The sequence below is a fragment of the Dipodomys merriami genome, unplaced genomic scaffold, assembly GCF_024711535.1.
Source record: "Dipodomys merriami isolate MVZ:Mamm:240054 unplaced genomic scaffold, mDipMer1.0.p SCAF_29, whole genome shotgun sequence".
In the NCBI taxonomy this organism is placed as follows: Eukaryota; Metazoa; Chordata; class Mammalia; order Rodentia; family Heteromyidae; genus Dipodomys; species Dipodomys merriami.
In genome coordinates this window covers 19,615,882-19,635,261 of record NW_027204381.1, presented here as the reverse complement: position 1 = coordinate 19,635,261, position 19,380 = coordinate 19,615,882, and the positions used below count along the sequence as shown (strand labels likewise).

Below are 19,380 nucleotides of genomic sequence, written 5' to 3'. Positions count from 1 at the left end.
TTTTCCCCCTCTATGGCTCCTTTGCCGCTGTTCTGCCTCTTGGTCAAAAGCTTGTTTTGTAGAGGAAGGATCACAGGCTGAGGATGAAGGCACAGCTCTTCTGCTTGGTGGCCAAGTGATGCTGAGCAGGTACTTAGTGTCCTCATCTGTAGCATGGAAGCCTTCACAAAGTCTTTCAGAAGGTTGTGAGATGTAAAGACATGGTTTGACAGTTGCTAGTTACTATGTTCCCAGGCTTGAGTACTTGACCTGGGCTCCTACAAGGCCTTGTTACTGCATTCTCCCTAACTCTAGGCCTTGGCCCCAGGACCCTGCTCTCTTGTCAGCTGGACACTTAAAGATTTGACCTCCAGACCCTCAACCCAGGACCCTCAGGGTGAGTTGATCTTTCTTGCTGCTACGTGTACTGGTAGCTACTTTACTATACATATCACCTAGAGGTGACTTGCTTGTTTGCCTGAGAACTCCTTGAGGGCTAAGATTTCTATCGTTTTTCCTCATTGAATTCCTGAAGACAGTGTTTGGCACCTGCTAGCTACTTAAAATTTTTTTCTTCTTCCTTCCTTCCTTCCTTCCTTCCTCTTCCTCCTCCTCCTCCTCCTCCTCCTCCTCCTCCTCCTCCTCCTCCTCATCCTCCTCCTCCTCCTCCTCCTCCTCCTCCTCTTCCTCCTCTCTTTTCTCCTCTTCCTCCTTCTTCTTCATAATAGGAAAAGAACAAAATATGAGATTCTGACACAAGCTAAACCTCATTTTAGATAAAATTTTTTTTCTAAATTTTTCCCCATCCAACCTTTTTTTTTCCCCTGGCAGGACACTCAAGGGAGGATACATAATGTTTATTTCATTTATTTTTGCACCAAAAAAAAACTTCTGGAAGAATAGGGCATGACAGAATGTATTGCTGGCCAAACAATGACCTGTGCATATACAATGACTGGCTGACTGCACACATAACTGGTAGAGTCTAACAGGGAAGGAAAATTGGTGTGGAAGAGAACAACGTTGGCTGTGAAGCTGACTTGTGAGTCTGGCAGGCCTGGTTTTGAATCTGACCGGGTCACTAGCAAGGTAACCATGGTTATGCTACTTGATCTCCGAGTCTTAAGAGTTTGGCCAGTTTTCTCTCTTGTTCTAGTTTGAGCTCCTCTCTCTTCAAGATATCTGCTCCACCCTTCTTTTCCTCACTCTAGGACAGTGACTGTTCTTTCCTGTTATAGAAATAGAGTAAAAAATGCTAGGTGGAACTGCCTCATGGAGGAAGAAAGTCCACACACACACACACACACACACACACACACACACGCACACACTCCTACAGGTTTTATTATACATATTACCATCGATACAAATAGGGAAAAGCACATGGGAAAGTTCGGAGAATTTCCATGCCTTCACCGGTGCCCCATCAACTTATATATTAACTATGCCATCCGAGATGTTTTTGAGGGTAAAGTCCACATTGATTGAATGGCCAGGGAGGCATTGCCCACCGGTGTCCAGCCTCTCACCTGGCCTGCTTGCTCCTTCCAATGCTATAGGGCTTGGTGCTGATCTCTGTGTGTGCTAAATTCCCATTCACTTGCCCCCCAAGGGGGGGGGGCTTTGTTTCTCTTTGCTCCTTTTAGAATTTCAATTTATGACTTAAAGATGGAATTTAAATTGGAAAGTCATAAAGATGATAATACATACCTTCCTCCTCTCTGTGTTCTTCCCAGGTAAAGAAATACCTTGTTGGGATAGAAAGGTGGCTCAGTGGAAAAGCACTTGCCTTGCATGCATGAGGCCCTGGGTTTGATTCCTCAGCACCATATAAACAGAAAAAGCCAGAAGTGGTGCTGTGGCTCAAGTGGTAGAGTGCTAGCCTTGAGATGAAGAGCTGAGGGACAGTGCCCAGGCCCAGAGTTCAAGCCCCATGTCTGACCCTCCAAAAAAAAAAAAAAAAAGAAAAAGAAATGACTTGTTTTTCCATGTGCAGTCCAATATATAACAAGCATTTAGTATTTTTTTTTCCCTAATAGGACTTAGGGACTTTTGAGTAAACAAATGCTTTGTCTGAACTACCTAAAAGCTAAATTATGGTTTTTTTTTGTCTGTTTCACAGAACTCTGATTTCATCTTGTAGTGAAAAAAGTATTTTTACTTAGGGGGTGGAAAAAGACAATTTTTAGAAATTGGAGTTGGACCTGACTTATGTAACTGTAACCCCTCTGTACATCATCTTTATAATAGTAATAAAAAATACAATAAAAACCTAAATTGTTCAGCACCTCAAAAAATGGAGTTGGGAGTTTTTACTGGAGAAGTTTAAGGAAAAAAATGATGTCTTGAGCGTTTCTCCTCCTCCTTTTTGTCAGTACCGAAGACTGAACTCAAAGCCTTGAGCTTGCTAGGTGGGCACTCTACCTCTTGAGGCATGCCTCCAACTCCTTTTTACATTGGTTATTTTCAAGGTAGGGTCTTGCTTTGTGTCTGGGCCTACCTAGGCTGTAATTCTCTAGCGTGGGCATCTCTATTAGAGAGGAGAGGAAAACACCAGTCCTTGTGTTTCCCTCTTCGCTGGGTCAACTGGTGCTTGCATTGTGCCAGCCATTTGCTCTTGGGAATTTGTTTTTGCCTGGGTTTCCTTTGAACCGCAGTCTTGAGATCTCTACCTCCAAAGCAGCCAGGACTACAGGCTTGAGCCAATCAGTCCAGCACTTTTCCCTTCTTTTTATCTTCAAACCTTCTCTGTGTCTCTCTCTGTCTCTGTCTCTCTTTCTCTCTCATTTGCCTAGACATCCACCACTACTTAAGATTGTATTCCTTCAGTTTTGACATTTGGGGAATGCTGGGAGTTGGTGGTCTTTTTATTTAGCACGTTTTCTTAGCCCTTGCCTCCTTGCATATCCAGGGTGGGGAAGAGTGACTCAGAGCCGCTCCTGCTAACTGGAAGGAATTGGGTGTTGCTGAGTACAAAGCCAGGAACTTGACCTAGGCTGAGGAATGGGATCTGAGCAGCTGTCTCTCTCAAAATAGGGCTTGCAGCCAACTCTCAGGGAGTCTGGCGACTGGGGAAGAATTCTTCTGCTTCAACAACAGGCAGTCTGTTCTATTTCTTCCTGCCCTGGTTCTTCACCTGCTGAGTTTCACTGTATCCTTCAGCTCCGTGTAACTCTACCTCACCAATTTTCACGATTTGCTGCAGACTTCAAAACCCCAGGCTCTACTATTTCTACCTCTGGAGATGCATTTATCTACAAAGTTGAAAGATTAAGTTTCCTTTATTTATTCTTCTAGGTTTCTAGAGTTGACCTCCTTCTCACCTATATACCAGAAACGTACAATGTATTCAGAATGTGTTCTCCCCCCTCCCCTGCCTCTGTCAAGATGTTTGCACTTAGGGCCTTGTACTGGAAGACATGTTCTAGAGGCGTTGGACCACCTGAGCCATACTAGATCTGCTTTTCGATAGTTTTGAGATAGGGTTTCACAAACTTTTCTACTGAGGCTAGCCTTGAACCATTAGCCTTCATCCAATGCATGCTTACAGCATGAGCCACAGATGCCCAGCTAATCTTTCTTTTCCTTCCTTTCTTTCCTTCTTTCCTTCCTTCCTTTTCTTTCTTTCTTTCTTTCTTTCTTTCTTTCTTTCTTTCTTTCTTTTCTTTCTTTTCTTTCTTTCTTTTCTTTCTTTCTTTCTTTCTTTCTTTCTTTCTTTCTTTCTTTCTTTCTTTCTTTCTTTCTTTCTTTCTTTCTTTCACTGCTGGCAACTAAACTTAAGGTTGCTAGGCAGGTGTTCTACCTTGAACTATATCTCCAGCCCCAGAAACATGATCTTACCATTATTTTAAAGGCTCCTTGAACATTCCAGTGTTCTGAATTTAGGTTGCACAGAGAGTCCTAGAAACTGACAAATGGGCCACTCTTTTTTCAGAAACACTCATTGCAACATGTTCATTCTAGCACTTAGCGACTTCCATTTGAGGCAGCTCCTGGGCTTCTCTGCTGGTGTCAACCTGGTTTTGCTGCATGATCACATCATCTTTCTTTTATGCCCTTAATTTTCAATTCCATATTCGTCTTCTCTTTTGGTGGAATTTGTTTCTTTAAACTTTCTTTTGTGTGTGTGTGTGGGGGGAGTGGAGACTGAATCCAGGACCTTATATATCCTAGACATGTGCTTTATTACTGTACTACATCCCCAGCCTGAGGTTTTATTCTTCTCCTCAGCCTGGTCCTTGCTCTGCCTCCTGGCACCTTCTCTGTTCCAGGGTTCAGTTGAGGTACTGGATGAATCACTAAAGAGGTTCTAGCCAGCTAATCCAGGGGTCAGGGCCGGTCACCCGTCCCCTCCTCCTGTCCTGTCACTGCTGGGGCTCTGACCCAGGCCTCTTCCCAGACGCCCCTTTTCTCACTTAAATCCCTCGACCTTTTTGACCTCTCAAATAGAAGGCTGCCTGAGACATGGCAGATGACGTCTGAGGCCCAGGAGAGGTGAAGGATACGGGAATCCTCTGCTTGTCCATGCCCGCAGATATTTTGTGGAAAGAGAGTCGGGAAGGTTCTGGCTTTAACCGCCTGCTGCCTGTTCCCTGCACATCGCCAGACCCGGTGGAGAGCGTTTCTGGAAATGCTTGGATGGAGGGGAGGCGCAGGCGGGCAGGGCGCGCCGAAAACTCCTCCAGAGACGGTGTCCCAGCCCGGCCTGGGCCTCCGGGAAATCCACCCACCCCGGGGCGAGCGGAGGCTCACGCTCGGGTTTTAGAGGGTTGCGGGGATCTGGGTGGAGGCGGCCGAGGGGCCGGGGGCGCCCACATTCGCTTTCCAAACCCGGCCTACGGCGGGCGGCGGGGGCCGGCGCCGCCTCCCCGGGCCGGGCCTGCGGGAGCCGCTGTGGAGAGGGCTGGAGTTTGGGACCTTTGTGCAGACCTGCGGGGAGGGTGGAGGCGGGAGGGTGGGAGGGGCGGGGTGGGGTGGGGAGGGCGCCCAGCCCGGGCAGCCCCACCTTTCATTCCAGTCGGGAACGCGGGCCGCGGGTGTGAGTCACTGGCTCGTGCTCCGGGCCCCTCGGTGAGCGACCCGACCGGTCCCCGGGAAGAGGGGTCTGCGCCCCCGCTCCCCCGGCCCGGCCTTGGCGGGGTGCTGGAGCTCCGGTCCGCCCGGTCTGGGAGCCAGGGCTGGGTTTCCCTCATGTATGGCCCGGGCCCGACGCGTGCGGCGCTGCTCCTCCTGGGCGTGCGGCTCTCAGGTAAGCGCAGGTGGGCGCCCGGCCCGGCCCCGGCCCCGCGCCGGCCCCCGGGTCCCCGGTCCCCGGTCCCCGGCCCCGGCCCCCGCCCCGCGGGCCGGACTTGGCGCGCGCTCTGCCGTCCGGGCGCCTTGCCCCGGACTGCGCTCCGGTCTCAGGTGGCTCCGTGGCGGGACCCGGCCTGGGGCCGGGAGAGTTCTGCGGGGAGATCGGCCTAGTCGGGGCTGGGCCGTGCTCCAGGTCCCGGGTCCCCCAGTTCCGCGCGCAGCAGTTCTGGGGTCTGGACTGCACCTCGGGGCGGCGTCGCCGCGCGGGGCCCGGGACGCGGGAGCCACGCCGCGGGCGGGCGGGCGGGACGAGGCCAGGCCAGCCCGGTACCGCTGCTCTCCTCGCCCCAGCGCTGTGGTCCGCGGCGGCCGTGGAGATCTACACGTCCGGGGCGCTGGAGGCGGTCAACGGCACCGACCTGCGGCTCAAGTGCACCTTCTCCAGCTTCGCGCCGGTGGGCGACGCGCTGACCGTGACGTGGAACTTCCGGCCTCGGGATGGGGGCCCCGAGCAGTTCGTAAGTCGGTAACTTGGGGTGCTTCGGGGGAGACCCGCGCGGAGCTCGGAGAAGACGGGGCTAGTGATCCGGGGTCCGGCGGGCCCCTTCCGTCCCCGCGCCCAGCGCCTCCTCCCGCCTCCCTAGGTATTCTACTACCACTTGGATCCCTTCACACCCAAGAGCGGGCGGTTCAAGGACCGCGTGGTCTGGGTCGGGAACCCCGAGCGGTATGACGCCTCCATTATGCTGTGGAAGCTGCAGTTTGATGACAATGGCACCTACACCTGCCAGGTGAAGAACCCACCCGATGTGGATGGGCTGGTGGGGACCATCCGGCTCAGTGTTGTGCAGACGGGTAGGTCACGCCGGGGGAGCCGGGCGGGAGCTGGGGGCCCGCAGTCCGCGAGGCTGGGGCGGGCTGGCGCTTGGGGGCTGCCCTGCCGGGGCGGGCGGAGGGGCCTGGCAGGAGAAGAGCAAGGCTTTGTTGGGAGAGCGAAGGGATCTGGGGGATTCTGTGACAAAAACAGCCTTGAGCTCCTCCGAGACGGAGAGGAAGCAGCTCTGATAAACGACTAACAATTGGCCTGTTCATTCCCTGTCTACCTGCTCTGGGCCGGCAGGGTCTGAAGTGCTTGGCCAGTACTATCTCATTTAACCCGATTCGCTACAGATCTCTTCACGCTGTTGATCATGTTGTTTTCCATTTTTACCAACAATATATGTGAACTGTTTTTTTGGTTTTGCTTTTTAATAAGAACTTCATAAATGGATATTGTCGTCTCTGTCTTACAAAGGAGGAATCTCAAGCTTCAAGAAAGTTTGCAAGTTAATAATGCCAAAACAGGACCTGGTCTTGGACTTGTAATCCTCCTGTTGCAGCCTCCCAAGTGGGTGGCGCGTAACCCTTACACACCACTCCAGAGGTTGGAGCCTGTCAAGTGGCATGGCCTCCTCCTTTCATTCACAGTACGGTTTGAAACAATCTTCTCAAGTCCCTACCAATAGAAAGCAGTGCAATCTGGAGAACTGATTGAAATTCTGGAAGTAATGTACTTTCGACCTCAGTTTCTTTTCTTTTTTCGGTCATGTGGCTTGAACTCAGGGCACTGTCCCTGAGCTCTTCAGCTCAAGGCTAGTGCCCTATCATTGAACCACAGCACCATGTCTAGTTTTCTGGTGGTTTATTTAAGAGTCTCAGGGACTTTTCTGCCCTGTCTGGCTTTAAATCATGATCCTCAGAACTCAGCCTCTTGAGTATCTAGGATCACAGGTGTGAGCCACCAGTGCCCAGCGCAACCTAAATTTCTTTTGACGAACAGGTTAGACAAGAAATGAATAGTTCTTAAACATATTGGAATTACTACTTCTTAAGAATCAAATGAAAATAATCTATTGAGTATCTATGGCCCTGTTTCCCACACACAAAAAATGGAGGTAGGGGCTGGGAAGGTGGCTCAGTGGTAGAGCGCTTGCCTTGCATGCCTGAGGCCCTGGGTTCGATTCCTCAGCACCACATAAGCAAAAAGAAAAAAGCCAGAAGTGGCGCTGTGGCTCAAGTGGTAGAGCGCTAGCCTTGAGCTGAAGAGCTGAGGGACAGCGCCCAGGCCAGAGTTCAGGCCCCACGACCAGATCGCCCCCCCCCAAAAAAATGGAGATATACCCAATGAGACATGGGAGTATGTAGGTTCATAGATCATCTCAATTCTTTGTCCTCCTCACCTTTATTGAGATAGGGTCTGGCTTTGTAGCTGAGGCTGACATTGAACATGTGATCCACCTGCCTCTCCTTCCCAAGTGCTGTCTTTATGAGTGTACACACCTGGCTTCTTTCCATCTGTCTTGGGGGAGATTCTAGGCTGGAAACTCCTAGGTTTGACATTCTCGAATATCTTTTCTGGCTCTGAGTGTTTACTGATTTATTTTTTTGTTGGTCGTGGGGCCTGAACTCTGGGCCTGGGCGCTGTCCCTCAGCTCTTCAGGGCTAGCACCCTACCACTTGAGCCACAGCACCACTTCCAGCCTTTCTGCTTATGTGGTACTGAGGAATTGAACTCGGCCTCATGCATGCATGGCAAGCACTCTACCGCTGAGCCACCTTCCCAGCCCTCTGAGCGTTTATTGAAGAGCAAATCAGAAATCAAATGAAAGGACAGAAGCAGGTGTTATAGACTTGAGTCTAGTTAGGGACCCTTCTTCCCTCTGGGTTCCTTGTTTACTTGTTTCCTAGACTGTAGTTACTGATTTACTTATCTTCCTAAGGAACAAGAACTCCTTGAAAATAATTTTTGTTTTGGCTTTCCTTGGCTATCACAGTGCTGGAAAATAGTAGGCCCTTAATAAATCTGAGTAAATGACTGACTGACTGATAGAGATGGCACATAAGGAAGAAATGGCTGGGCACTAGGTCTGATTCAGTTAGTAGTAACACTGCCCTTCTAGGCAGTCATCGGACTCACTGGTTCTCTAAGTTTTAGTGTCATCTTGGTCACCTGAAAGACATGTTGAAGCATAGGCTGCTGGCCCCATTTGTAATCCAGTAGAGCTGGGCCTGAGATTTTTCATTTCAGTTTTCAAGTGCTACTATTGCTGATCCCTAGGATTATGTTTTAAGAGCCACTGCAGCAGTTCTGTGGGGCTATCTGTTATAGAGTTTAACAGGGTAACATGATATTTTATACATAGAGGCAGGAAAAAGGAAGGTTCCATTTAATGATGTATGCTATTTGCCTTCAGATTTCATCATAGTTCTTTTGTGTGTGTGGTGTGTGTGTGTGTGTGTGTGTGTGTGTGTGTGTGTGTGTGTGTGTGTGTGTGTGTGTGTATAGGCGTATGTGCATGTGCATTGTGCGCATGCATGCATGCCATGCCAGTCCTTGGCCTCAAACTCAGTGCCTGGATGCTGTCCTTGAGTTTCCTTTGCTTCAGGCTGGTGGTCTACCACTTGAGCTACAGCTCCACTTCTGGCTTTTTTGTTGGAGATGAGAGTCTCACAGACTTTCCTGCCCAGGCTGGCTTTGAAAAATGATCCTGAGATCTCAGCTTCCTGAATAGCTAGGATTACAGGCATAAACAACCAGTGCCTGACTGTCATAGTTCTTTATGGAATCTTGAGTTGATTACCTGATCTTTTTTCCCCCCTTATAGTGACCTTCTCTGAGATCTATTTCCTGGCTCTGGCCATTGGCTGTGCCTGTGCGCTGATGATCATCATAGTAATCCTGGTCGTCCTCTTCCAGCACTTTCGGAAAAAGCGACGGGCTGAGAGAGCTCATAGAGTGATGGAGATAAAATCGTAAGGCTGGGCGCTGATGGGAAAGTCTTTAACACTTTCTTATGGTGACTCTTGGTATTGAGTGATGGGGCCATATTGTTGAACATGTTTTTCCCTTTGAGTAAAGCCTGTGTGAAAGAATGCTAATTCATAGGACAGATTAATTAAGGAGCAAAGAGTAACTCTGCAAAAGGTTTTTTTATTTTGCAAAAGATTTCAATGTATACTTTCTTTACAATGTGGAATTTGGTGCTATAAAATTTGCTTGTCAAGTTTTTCTAAAATACCCCATGCTTTTAAAGTGAAATACACATTTCTAAAGACAGAGCTAGGAAGTCAGCAGGGTGGCTAAGTATTAGTGATCTGCAAAGCCTATAGCCAATTGAGAAATGCTTGAAAGGCATTTCTAAATTGAGATAAACTTAAATACTACAAAATTTGCAGTTGTGCAACAACCTTTTAATGTTAACCTTTAACCTGCTCACTTTTCTAACATCCCTACCGTTCCAAGAAACTGCATTCCTTTTAGCTATTACTCCCTATTCTCCTCTCTCACCAACCCCAGACCCGCTTATCTATGGGAGCTTGCCTGTCCTGGACATTTCCTGTTACTAGAATCATAAAATATGTAGCCTATTATATTTAAGTTTTTTCATTTAATATTTTTAACATTCATTAATGTATATATTAGTACTTCAACAATACTTTTTTGTGTGTTTGTGTGCCAGTCCTGGGGCTTGAACTCAGGGCTTGGGTGCTGTCCTTATGCTTCTTTTGGTCAAGGCTAGTTTTACCACTTAAGCCAAAGCTCCACTTTTAGCTTTTTTTTTTTTTTTGGGTCCGGTTGTGGGGCCTGAACTCTGGGTCTGGGCACTGTCCCTCAGCCCTTCAGCTCAAGGCTAGCACTCTACCACTTGAGCCAGAGCGCCACTTCCGAGCTTTTTTCTTTTTGCTAATGTGGTGCTGAGGAATCGAACCCAGGGCCTCAGGCATGCAAGGCAAGTGCTCTACCACTGAGCCACCTTCCCAGCCCACTTCTAGCTTTTTATTCTTTATTGGAGAGGAGTCTCATAGACTTCCCTGCCTGGGCTTGCTTAGAATTGTCATCCTCAGATCTCAGCCTCCTGAGTAGCTAGGATTACAGATGTGAGCCACCAACATCTGGCTCATTAATACTTAATGGCTGCATAATCTTCCAGTGTAATGAGTATACTTACTACATATTATTTATCTATTTGTCAACTGATGGGCATTTAGGGTTTTATTCCCCCTTCTCTTTGGCTATATAACTAATGCTGCTATCAACAGACACCTGCAAGTTTTTGTGTAGACCTGTTTTCAACTCTTTTGAGTCTTATGGTAATTGTCTCATTTTTTGGAGGAATAATAGCCAGACTGTTTCCCCAGTTATATTTTACATCCCTGTCAGCAATGTATGGGAATTCTAACTTCTCCATACCCTCACTAAACCTGGTTATTGTCTTAAAACATTTTTTTTTTTAAATTAAAGCCATCTAGTGGACATGAAGTAGTATCTGACGTTTTAATCTGCATTTTCATAATGATGGATTATGCTGAGCTTCCTGTTTGTGGCTCTCTGTACAGCTTACCCGCAGAACTATTCAGAGCCTGCTTGCCTTATAACTGGGTTGGTTAATGTGTTTTTATTGTTTAGTTGAGTTTTTTTATGTATTTTCAATACCAATCCCTTATCAAATATATGATTTATAATTGGTTTTCCTATTCTGTTTTTTACTTCTTTTGTTCAATGTCCTTTAAGGCACAAGTCTTACGTTTTGTTTAAGTCCAACTTAATCTGTTTCTTTTGTTGCTGGCTCTTTTGTGCCTAATCCAATATCATGAATGTTACACATTTTCTTCTAAGAGATATATAGTTTTAGTTCTTACAGTCAGGGCTTTGATCCATTTTGAATTTAAAAATACAATTCTATTGTTATTATTAAGGTGTACAGAGAGGTTACAGTTTCATAAGTCAAATAGTGAATACACTGCTTTTTGGATGTTAGCTCTCCTTTTGCTTCCCCCCAATTTCTCCCTCCCATCCCTGCCTTGAATTAGATTTGTCTGTTGTTGAGGTAAGAGTTCCAATTCTTTCTTAAATGGAAAGATTACTTCTTTTTCTGGTTATATAGCTGTGCTGGCACCATTTGTTTCTTTTCCTCAGTAAGTATTTACTGAAATAAATTTAATCAATTTAAAGAGTTTAAGAAACCAACCTCCTAAAGGAGGATACTCCTAGAAGGGGAACACAAAGGTGCAGTACCTCTGATCATATAAAACAATATTTATTAGCCGGGCGCTGGTGGCTCATGCCTGTAATCCTAGCTACTCAGGAGGCTGAGATCTGAGGATCGCGGTTCAAAGCCAGCCCAGGCAGGAGAGACCATGAGACTCCTATCTCTAATAAACCACCAGAAAACCAGAAGTGGCGCTGTAGCTCAAGTGGTAGAGCCCTCGCCTTGAGCTGAAGAGCTGAGGGACAGCGTCCAGGCCCAGAGTTCAAGCCCCATGACCGACCAAAAAAAAAAACAAAACAAAAAACAATATTTATTGAAATGAACTCCAGGAAATAGAAACAAGGGACAAGTTCCTTATATGCACATTTATTTACTACTATTTATACTAATGCATCAAAATCTCCATTTATTAGAGCTCAAATACTTGACAACCAGAAAATGTCAGTCATCTTTTCTACTCATTACCCAACACCTAAATCAGTATGGTTTATATGTCTTCAAATAACGACTTCACCTCTCCTAGACTTTAGAAAACAAATTATTGACATTGAAGTAGGAAGAGATATCCACAGGACCAAATAAAAAACAAAAAACTTGGGGCTGAGAAGGTGGCTCAGTGGTAGAGCACTTGCCTTGCATGCTTGAGGCCCTGGGTTCGATTCCTCAGAAAAAAGCTGGAAGTGGCGCTGTGGCTCAAGTGGTAGAGTGCTAACCTTGAGCTGAAGAGCTGAGGGACAGCACCCAGGCCCAGAGTTCAGGCCCCACGACCGGACCCAAAAAACAAACAAAAAAAACTTGTGGATGGGGACAGGAGAGAGCGAGGGAAGGGAAGGGGTGACATGGTCCAAAAAGAAGTGTACTCTCTACCTGACTTATAAATGTAGCCCCTCTGTATATCATCTTCATAATAACAATAAAAATTTTCAAAAAAAAGGAAAAAAAAAACTCAAAAAGCTAGAAAACCAAATCACAGGACACACAGGATCTTCAAAATTATTGGCATATAAAATCAGTGTCTTGTAGCATCCAGGAGCTTTGACAATAGGTTATATTTAATTATCAAGTGATTGACACCTGTCACTTACTAGGACTCTTTGCCATTATTAGCCCCTAATCTTGCATTTTCTGAAGGGTCCCTATCATTAGTCAAGCAGAAGCTGCAGGTACATTGGAATGGCCTTTCTTTAGTTGGAGAAGATCTCCAGTTTGCCAGCTTTCGACTCCTCTGCCTTAAGGTCAATCCATCTCTGTTGCTCTGGGCCAGCATTTCTGGCCTGCTGAGGGGTGCAAGGTCAGGGAGCTTGCTGAACACAAAGCTGTGACATACCGCCGCCATGCTTTATGAGAATTCTGAGAGAGGATGGTGAGGATGGTGGACCACCACACATGGAGTTGTCCTTGTGGGCCATCTGAGAGGGCATCTGGGTGGAGTTTCGCAGAAGCACTATGGTGGGGTTCTCTAGAAGCTCTTGAATTTGTGAAGATCTGTTTTTAAGGACATATCTCAAGTGGGCCAGATTTTTTTCCTGCTCCAATAACACTCTCTGGATCCCAGCATTAGGAAAGGCAGCATCTGCCGGCTGTAAGAGCCTTTCTTTCCTGATGCTGAGGGCCGGGCTTGAACTGATTGAGGAGACAGGAGGCTGGTCCACGGGTGCAGAGTCAACCTCTGAAGGTCTGTTATTAAGGATGTTGAGGATTCTGGAAGAAGAGGAGTGGGCTGTGGTCCACTTGGGGAATTCTCTTCCTCATCCATCAGAACAGATTCTGGGGTCAGGCTTTGGTTAAGGGTGTCTGAGAGGCCCACTGGCAGCGGAGAAGTTGCTCCTGAGAAGGCCAGGAAAATTTGCAGTCTTGAAAAAGCCAAAGATTCAGAAAATGTCATGAGCCTAAAGTCTGAGCTCCTGTTTCCTCTTTGAGCTACCCAGAAGTCAGCCTGTTGTTTTTCTTTTCTTTTTGTCTTGTTTGTTCATTTATCTGTCTTTGGGAAGTTGGGGCGGGACACAGAAATGGAGGGACAAAGGGTGAACAAATGCAGCAGTGGTACTCACTAGACACTATGTTGAAAATGAACTATACAACTTGTGAATGGGGACAGGAGGGAAAACTGGGAGAAAGTGAGGGAAGGGTGACATTGTCCAAAAAGAAATGTACACATTACCTGACTTGTGTAACTTAACGCTTCTGTATATCACTTTTACGAAAACAATTTTTAAAAAATTAGAGGAAAAAAACAAAAAAATAAACCCATCTCTGAATCCTAGTTTGAATAGAATATAAACAATAAGAAGTCTTCTAGTCAACACAAAACATATTCTGAACAAGAGTAGGAATGAGAGGCAAAATAACCAATGTTGAAGTAAAGTGTGCCCTATAAATTTCTAGACTTCCAAAATCAGATCTCAGATATTCTGAAAAGAATCTTAAGTTCGGATGGCCAAGACAGGTCAAGGAGTGTTAACTGGTTATGGGGCATGAGTAGTTGTTTCGCTCCCAGGTTTGTGTAATTCTTCCCAAGATATGGGGAAAAAACTCATTACCTGATGTTGCTATAGGATTTCCCCGTTTTTCTTTCTTGGTCGGTTGTGGGTCTTAAACTTGGGGCCTGGGCGCTGTCCCTGCAGCCTTGTTCAAGGCTGGCACTCAATCACTTTGAGCCACAGCACCACTTCCCCCACTTTGTTTCTTGTCTATTCACTTGACGTCTGAGTTCTGTTTTGTTACAGAAAAGAAGAAGAAAAGCTCAACCAAGAAAACAAGGTCTCTGTGTTTTTAGAAGATACAGACTAACATTCCTAGATGGTAAGCTTCACTAAGGGGTTGATTCCTTTCCTCCACTTTTTGACCTATCTGGGCCATCTCCAGATTAACTTATGTGGCTATGAGTTGTTTCCTAAATGAAGTTAGAGGCAGTGGCCAGGGTATCTTATTAATAAAATGATGACATTCCTTAGCTGTACTTTCTCCAAGAATTAATAAACTAGACTTTGCCACTAAAGCTAAGATAATTCTCAAGGTTTTAGAAGCTTTGGGGTTATATATACTAACACCAATAAAATTCTTTAAAAATATAATTTTATTATTAATAATAAACTTAATGTGTCAATCATTTTTTAGGGGGCAGTATTAGATTTGAACTCAGGGCCTTGAACTTGCTAGACACTCTACCACTTGAACAACATCCTTAGCTCTTTTGGCAGTAGTTATTTTTCAGATAAGGCGTTTATGGGCTTGCTTATGTGAAGACTATCCTTTTTAGGGGTCCTACACACTGCAGTGACAGACATGAACCACTGAACCCAGATTTTCATTGGCTGAAATGGGGGAATCTAAGAACTTTTTTTTCCTAGGCTGGCCTCAAAACTGTATCTTTCTACTATAGGTCACCTGAGTAGCTAGGATTATAAGTGTGAGCAAATCGTAGCTACTATGACCAGCTAAAAATTTTTTTTTACATGAAGAGATTACTGTTTTTCAATACTGTAACCTAGTCATGACACTGAGAGAGCAAAATAATAAGATACTCATAGCATTTTGACAAAAGAACTTTTGTACTATTTGGAATTCATTTCAATTCCTCATTTAGCTATTATACTGTAAATCTAGTTCACTTATGATAAAGCTGTCTTTCTAGTTTTCTGGTTTACCATGCTTAAATGGAAAGATACAGTATTTTTCCTATGCTCAGAATTTCTCCCATTCTCTGAAGTCTAATACATTTGATCTCTAGCTGTAAATACAAACGACTTTATGACACAAGAATATTTTTGCTATTAATAACTTTAATCTGTAAAATCTCATTCTAATTGAGAGGACTTATTAGTTGACAGTCACATTTTATAGGCTAAAGCTACAATTTTATTTGTAAAACCTAATATAAAGTGACTTTTATAAAAATAGAAAACCAAATTTGGATTTCTTACCAAAGATAATTGTCTTTTAAAAGTCAAGCAGACTTGGATCAAATGAAAATAAAGCTTTTGTAGCAAAAAAAAAAAAAAAAAAAAAAAGTCAAGCAGAGGTGCTGGGAAGGTGGCTCAGTGGTAGAGCACTTGTCTTGCATGTAGAGGCCCTGGGTTCGATTCCTCAGCACCACATAAGCAAAAAGAAAAAAGCTGGAAGTGGTGCTGTGGCTCACGTGGTAGAGTGCTAGCCTTGAGCTGAAGAGCTGAGGGACAGCACCCAGGCCCAGAGTTCAGGCCCTACAACTGGACACCCCCCAAAAAAAAACAAAATAAAAATCAAGCAGAATCTCTTAACAAGTCAGATTAAAAGTTGGGTGTATGGCTTAAGTTGTTTAACACTTACCTAGTAAACACCAGCTTCTGAAAAGAAAAAGAAGTAAGCTATCAGATTTTTAAAAAAAAGAGAGATAATATTAAATGCACTTTGATCCCTGATGGATGGACATAAGTTGGAATAAAGTAAATGTAAAAAAATCTGGATGGGCAATTAAGAAACTTTTAAATATGGAAATATTGAATATGGATAACTCTAGGGAATTATTTTTCATTACATAGGAAAATGTCTCTATTTAAAAACAGGCTGGGCATGGAGAAACATGCCTGTAATTCTAGCATTTGGGAGGCTGAGGACCAATGCAAGTTTAAGGCTCGCATGGCCCATATAGTGAATGTGAGGTGAATCTAGGCTATATACAGGAACCCCTACTCAAAGAAACTAAACAAACAACAGCAACATAAAAGCACCATGAAGGGGCTGGGAAAGTGGCTCAGTGGTAGAGTGCTTGTCTTGCATGCACAAGGCCCTGGGTTCAATTCCTCAGCACCACATAAGCAGAAAAAGCCAGAAGTGGCACTGTGGCTCAAGTGGTAGAGTGCTAGTCTTGACCTGAAGAGCTGAGGGACAGCGCCCAGGCCCAGAGTTCAGGCCCGATGACCAACCAAAAAAAAAAAAAAAAAAAAAAAAAAAAAGCACCATGAAATTGTAAGGACCAGTAATTTGCTTAAAAACGTTTGCAGAAACAATCCTTAAAAATTAGGTGATAGAAGAATTCCATATATTGTCTTTTCTCCTTTTCTGAATCTTTGATTTTTATTTACTTGGGAGGAGGAGGGGCAGGCATGGAATGTAAACAGGTGACTGAACTGTGGATCATTCCAGTGTCCTTCCTAGATCCCCAGAGGCTATAAAATAAAGGGCACTGATCTGGGAACCATGTGACAAGGATTTTTTTTTTGTGTGTGAAAATACTGTACAGAGGGGTTACAATTATACGGGCAAGATAATGAGTACATTTTTTTATCAAGCATTGTAGCCTCCTCTTTTGCTTCCCCTTCCCATCCCTTCCCATGACAAGGATATTTTTTATTAAAAACTAAAACAGGAGAATAAGTTTAAGAATATTTTCCTTAGGCAATGGAGAATAGATTTAATAATAGAATAGATTTAAGCATATAATCCATAATGCCAAGTATCCGTATGTAGTCTTCCCAAATATATAATCCATTTAAAACTTTTATATTTCAGGAAGCTGAAGAATTCCAAGAACAAGGATCCTAACATTCCTTGCAGTTAATACTGCCTGAAGTTAATGGAAATTTTCATTTGGCTTTTCCAGTTATGGCCTGTCTTCCTACAATTTCTGCAGTGTATACCCACCTGATAAGCAATGTCCCCCTGCAGGCAGCACAGGGCTCTTGAACAAACACAACAAGACTCACACAGACTCATTAGGAACATTTTATTTAATTTCAGAATGTGAATAGTTTTTCAAATGTTTTGTGTTAGTTTGTAAACTAAGAAGCTACATTTTTGCCTTTAAACACTCCTGGAGTATGACTTTGTGCGCACACATACTAGCATCAAAAGGGGATAAAAGCCACTTATCTGCAGTTTCCTTTTACATACTGGTTTCTTTACAGCAGCATTCTTGCTACTAAAGTTAGAATTTGTTATCCTTCCTTCTCATATTTCAGTCTCTTGGTTTTGATTGACAGTAAATCCAAAATTTAAACCATTAATTTTGATTTTTATGGCTTTCCTAAGTATTCAATATATCTTGTTTTATTGGGTTTCTTTCAGTATTCCAGGTAGAAAGTTTTTTAGTTTTTATTGTGTGATTGTCATCAATGAATCCAAGGTTTACAACTGGTTGATGTAACACAAAAGGTTATGTCAATGATTACTGGCAAATGTTATCTCAGGATGAATCACTCATCACATTTTTCTATATTGTGAAAAACACAATGTAAATTTACAATCTACAATGTAGGTCTTTTCACAAGCAGTGACTGTGTAGCTTAATATGTCCCTCCCATGTATTGAATCTGTACCAAAACAGTGAACTTTGTGCTTATTGCAGACTGGAATGAATAAGCAGCTTACTAGGAGTGTGAACCAGTATGCTGTAACACAAAAAACTTAAGGCTGGTGAAAAAAGACCAGCCCCAAATGGTTGAGTTTTGTCTAGCATTACACAAACATCTGAAACTGGAAGAGATTACTTTTTTTTTCTTTTACTTAAAATGTCTTTTGGTTGAAATTTAGTTGCTTAAAAGAGTAAAAAATTTATACTGAGCAAAGAAACTGCTAAAATACTGTAACGAATAAAACTTCTTTTGCCCATAAATTTGTAGAAATAGTAAACTTTATAAGTGGGCTTTGGAGATACATGTGCTTTTTAAAAAAGAGTCTATTTACCTGATGCCATTCCAAACTTCAGCTAGCAGCATTTGTTCAAAGGATAGAAAAGTTGAAAAGTCTCATCTGTACAGCCTGATATTTTGTTTGCATTGACTGGGTTGCATATGGATTTCCTTTTACCAAACCTCAGTATCCTTTATATCAATATATTTTCAAATAGATTGTTTCAGGATGTTAGAACTTGATTTTTTCCAATATTATTTTTTAAAATTTGGTATAATTTACATATGTACCATGATTCTGAGATCCATTCCATACCTGACTCCTGCTTTTATACAGCCTAAAAAGGTGAACTTTCACTGCTTGGTTTTGAGGCTAAAAATTGGATCTGGAGTCTGTATTACCTTTAATCCACATTTTTATATTTTTCTTCATAATTCAACCTATGTAAGTAAAACTGAGTATTTCTTCAAATAGATGACCTGCATGATATTCCATCGGTGTAACAAAGTAATGAAAAACTCATGGAGACTTTTTCCAGCATTCCTGTAGCTGTTTCTTGGCTAGACTGAAGGGGATAATATGACCTTGTTTAGTGTTTCGTTCTTGAAGGTTACTTTTGAAGGTCACTTTTGTATTGTAACTTATTTTTATGCCTTAAACTGTGTAAATAAAATATTAGTAATAAAGTTATTTGCTTATGTACACATCTGAAATTTTTATATAGCAGATAGCATAAAAACGGGGATATTGTACCTTCAGTAAAACTTTTTTTTATTAGAGATCACTTGGGAGTAAGTAATGGATTTTTGCTGGATAAATGAAAATATATGGGTTTCCGTAGAATTTTCACATTGCTCTGGCTAGATGGGAACTGAGCTTTATAAGCTATCTAGATGGGGAATATTTTCAGGCTGACGTGGAACTTGAGCCTGTACTGGCCTCAAACCTGTGATGGTCCTGCTAAAGCCTCCATCAGTGCTGAGATTAGAGGCATGTACCACCATGCCTGGCAAGTTTGAGGATTCCTGAACGGTACCAACGATTGTATCTGCTATTCTTGCATTTCTGTTAAGAGAGGTTAACTACTTTCAAGTGTAGTAAAGGGCTGGCAGTTGAAAAAATGTAAAACTGCAACACAAATCCCACTACCTTTACATCTTAATACGTGCTGTAAGAACTTGAACCATCATCACTGTCAACAGTAATTTAGTAAACACCTAATTTTGGACACTGTATTTGCAACATTTAAAAGGAAAGGAACCAAAGAAACATGAGTCACAAAAACATGTATTAGGCCCAATACATATTGATCTATTGACTGATCCAGTATGTACTGAGATCTCTATGAACTCTACATTTATGGGGTTTTTGAGGGTTCAATTAAATGATCTGTAAGAGTCAGGATCAAAATTAGAATATTACTACAGGTAAAAGCACAAGCTTCCCCAGAGTCTGTGGCCTCCTTCAGTGT

The 19,380-nt window shown here is 43.6% G+C and overlaps 1 protein-coding gene across 1 annotated transcript; it reads left to right on the top strand.

The window, feature by feature from the left end:
• The first annotated feature begins 4,989 nt into the window (after positions 1-4,989).
• Mpzl2 (myelin protein zero like 2) lies at positions 4,990-18,611 on the top strand. The gene is made up of 6 exons (XM_070038582.1): positions 4,990-5,227; positions 5,623-5,789; positions 5,916-6,126; positions 8,916-9,063; positions 14,027-14,102; positions 16,791-18,611. Exons 1-5 carry the CDS (start codon positions 5,170-5,172, stop codon positions 14,088-14,090), a joined length of 648 nt encoding a protein of 215 aa, XP_069894683.1. The 5' UTR covers positions 4,990-5,169; the 3' UTR covers positions 14,091-14,102; positions 16,791-18,611.
• The last annotated feature ends 769 nt before the right edge of the window (positions 18,612-19,380 follow it).

Coding starts and splice junctions, on each gene's coding strand:
- Mpzl2 (XM_070038582.1), top strand. CDS start 5,170: ATGTATGGCCCGGGCCCGACGCGTGCGGCGCTGCTCCTCCTGGGCGTG. Junction 5,228..5,622: donor CCTGGGCGTGCGGCTCTCAG/GTAAGCGCAGGT, acceptor TCCTCGCCCCAG/CGCTGTGGTCCGCGGCGGCC. Junction 9,064..14,026: donor AGAGTGATGGAGATAAAATC/GTAAGGCTGGGC, acceptor GTTTTGTTACAG/AAAAGAAGAAGAAAAGCTCA.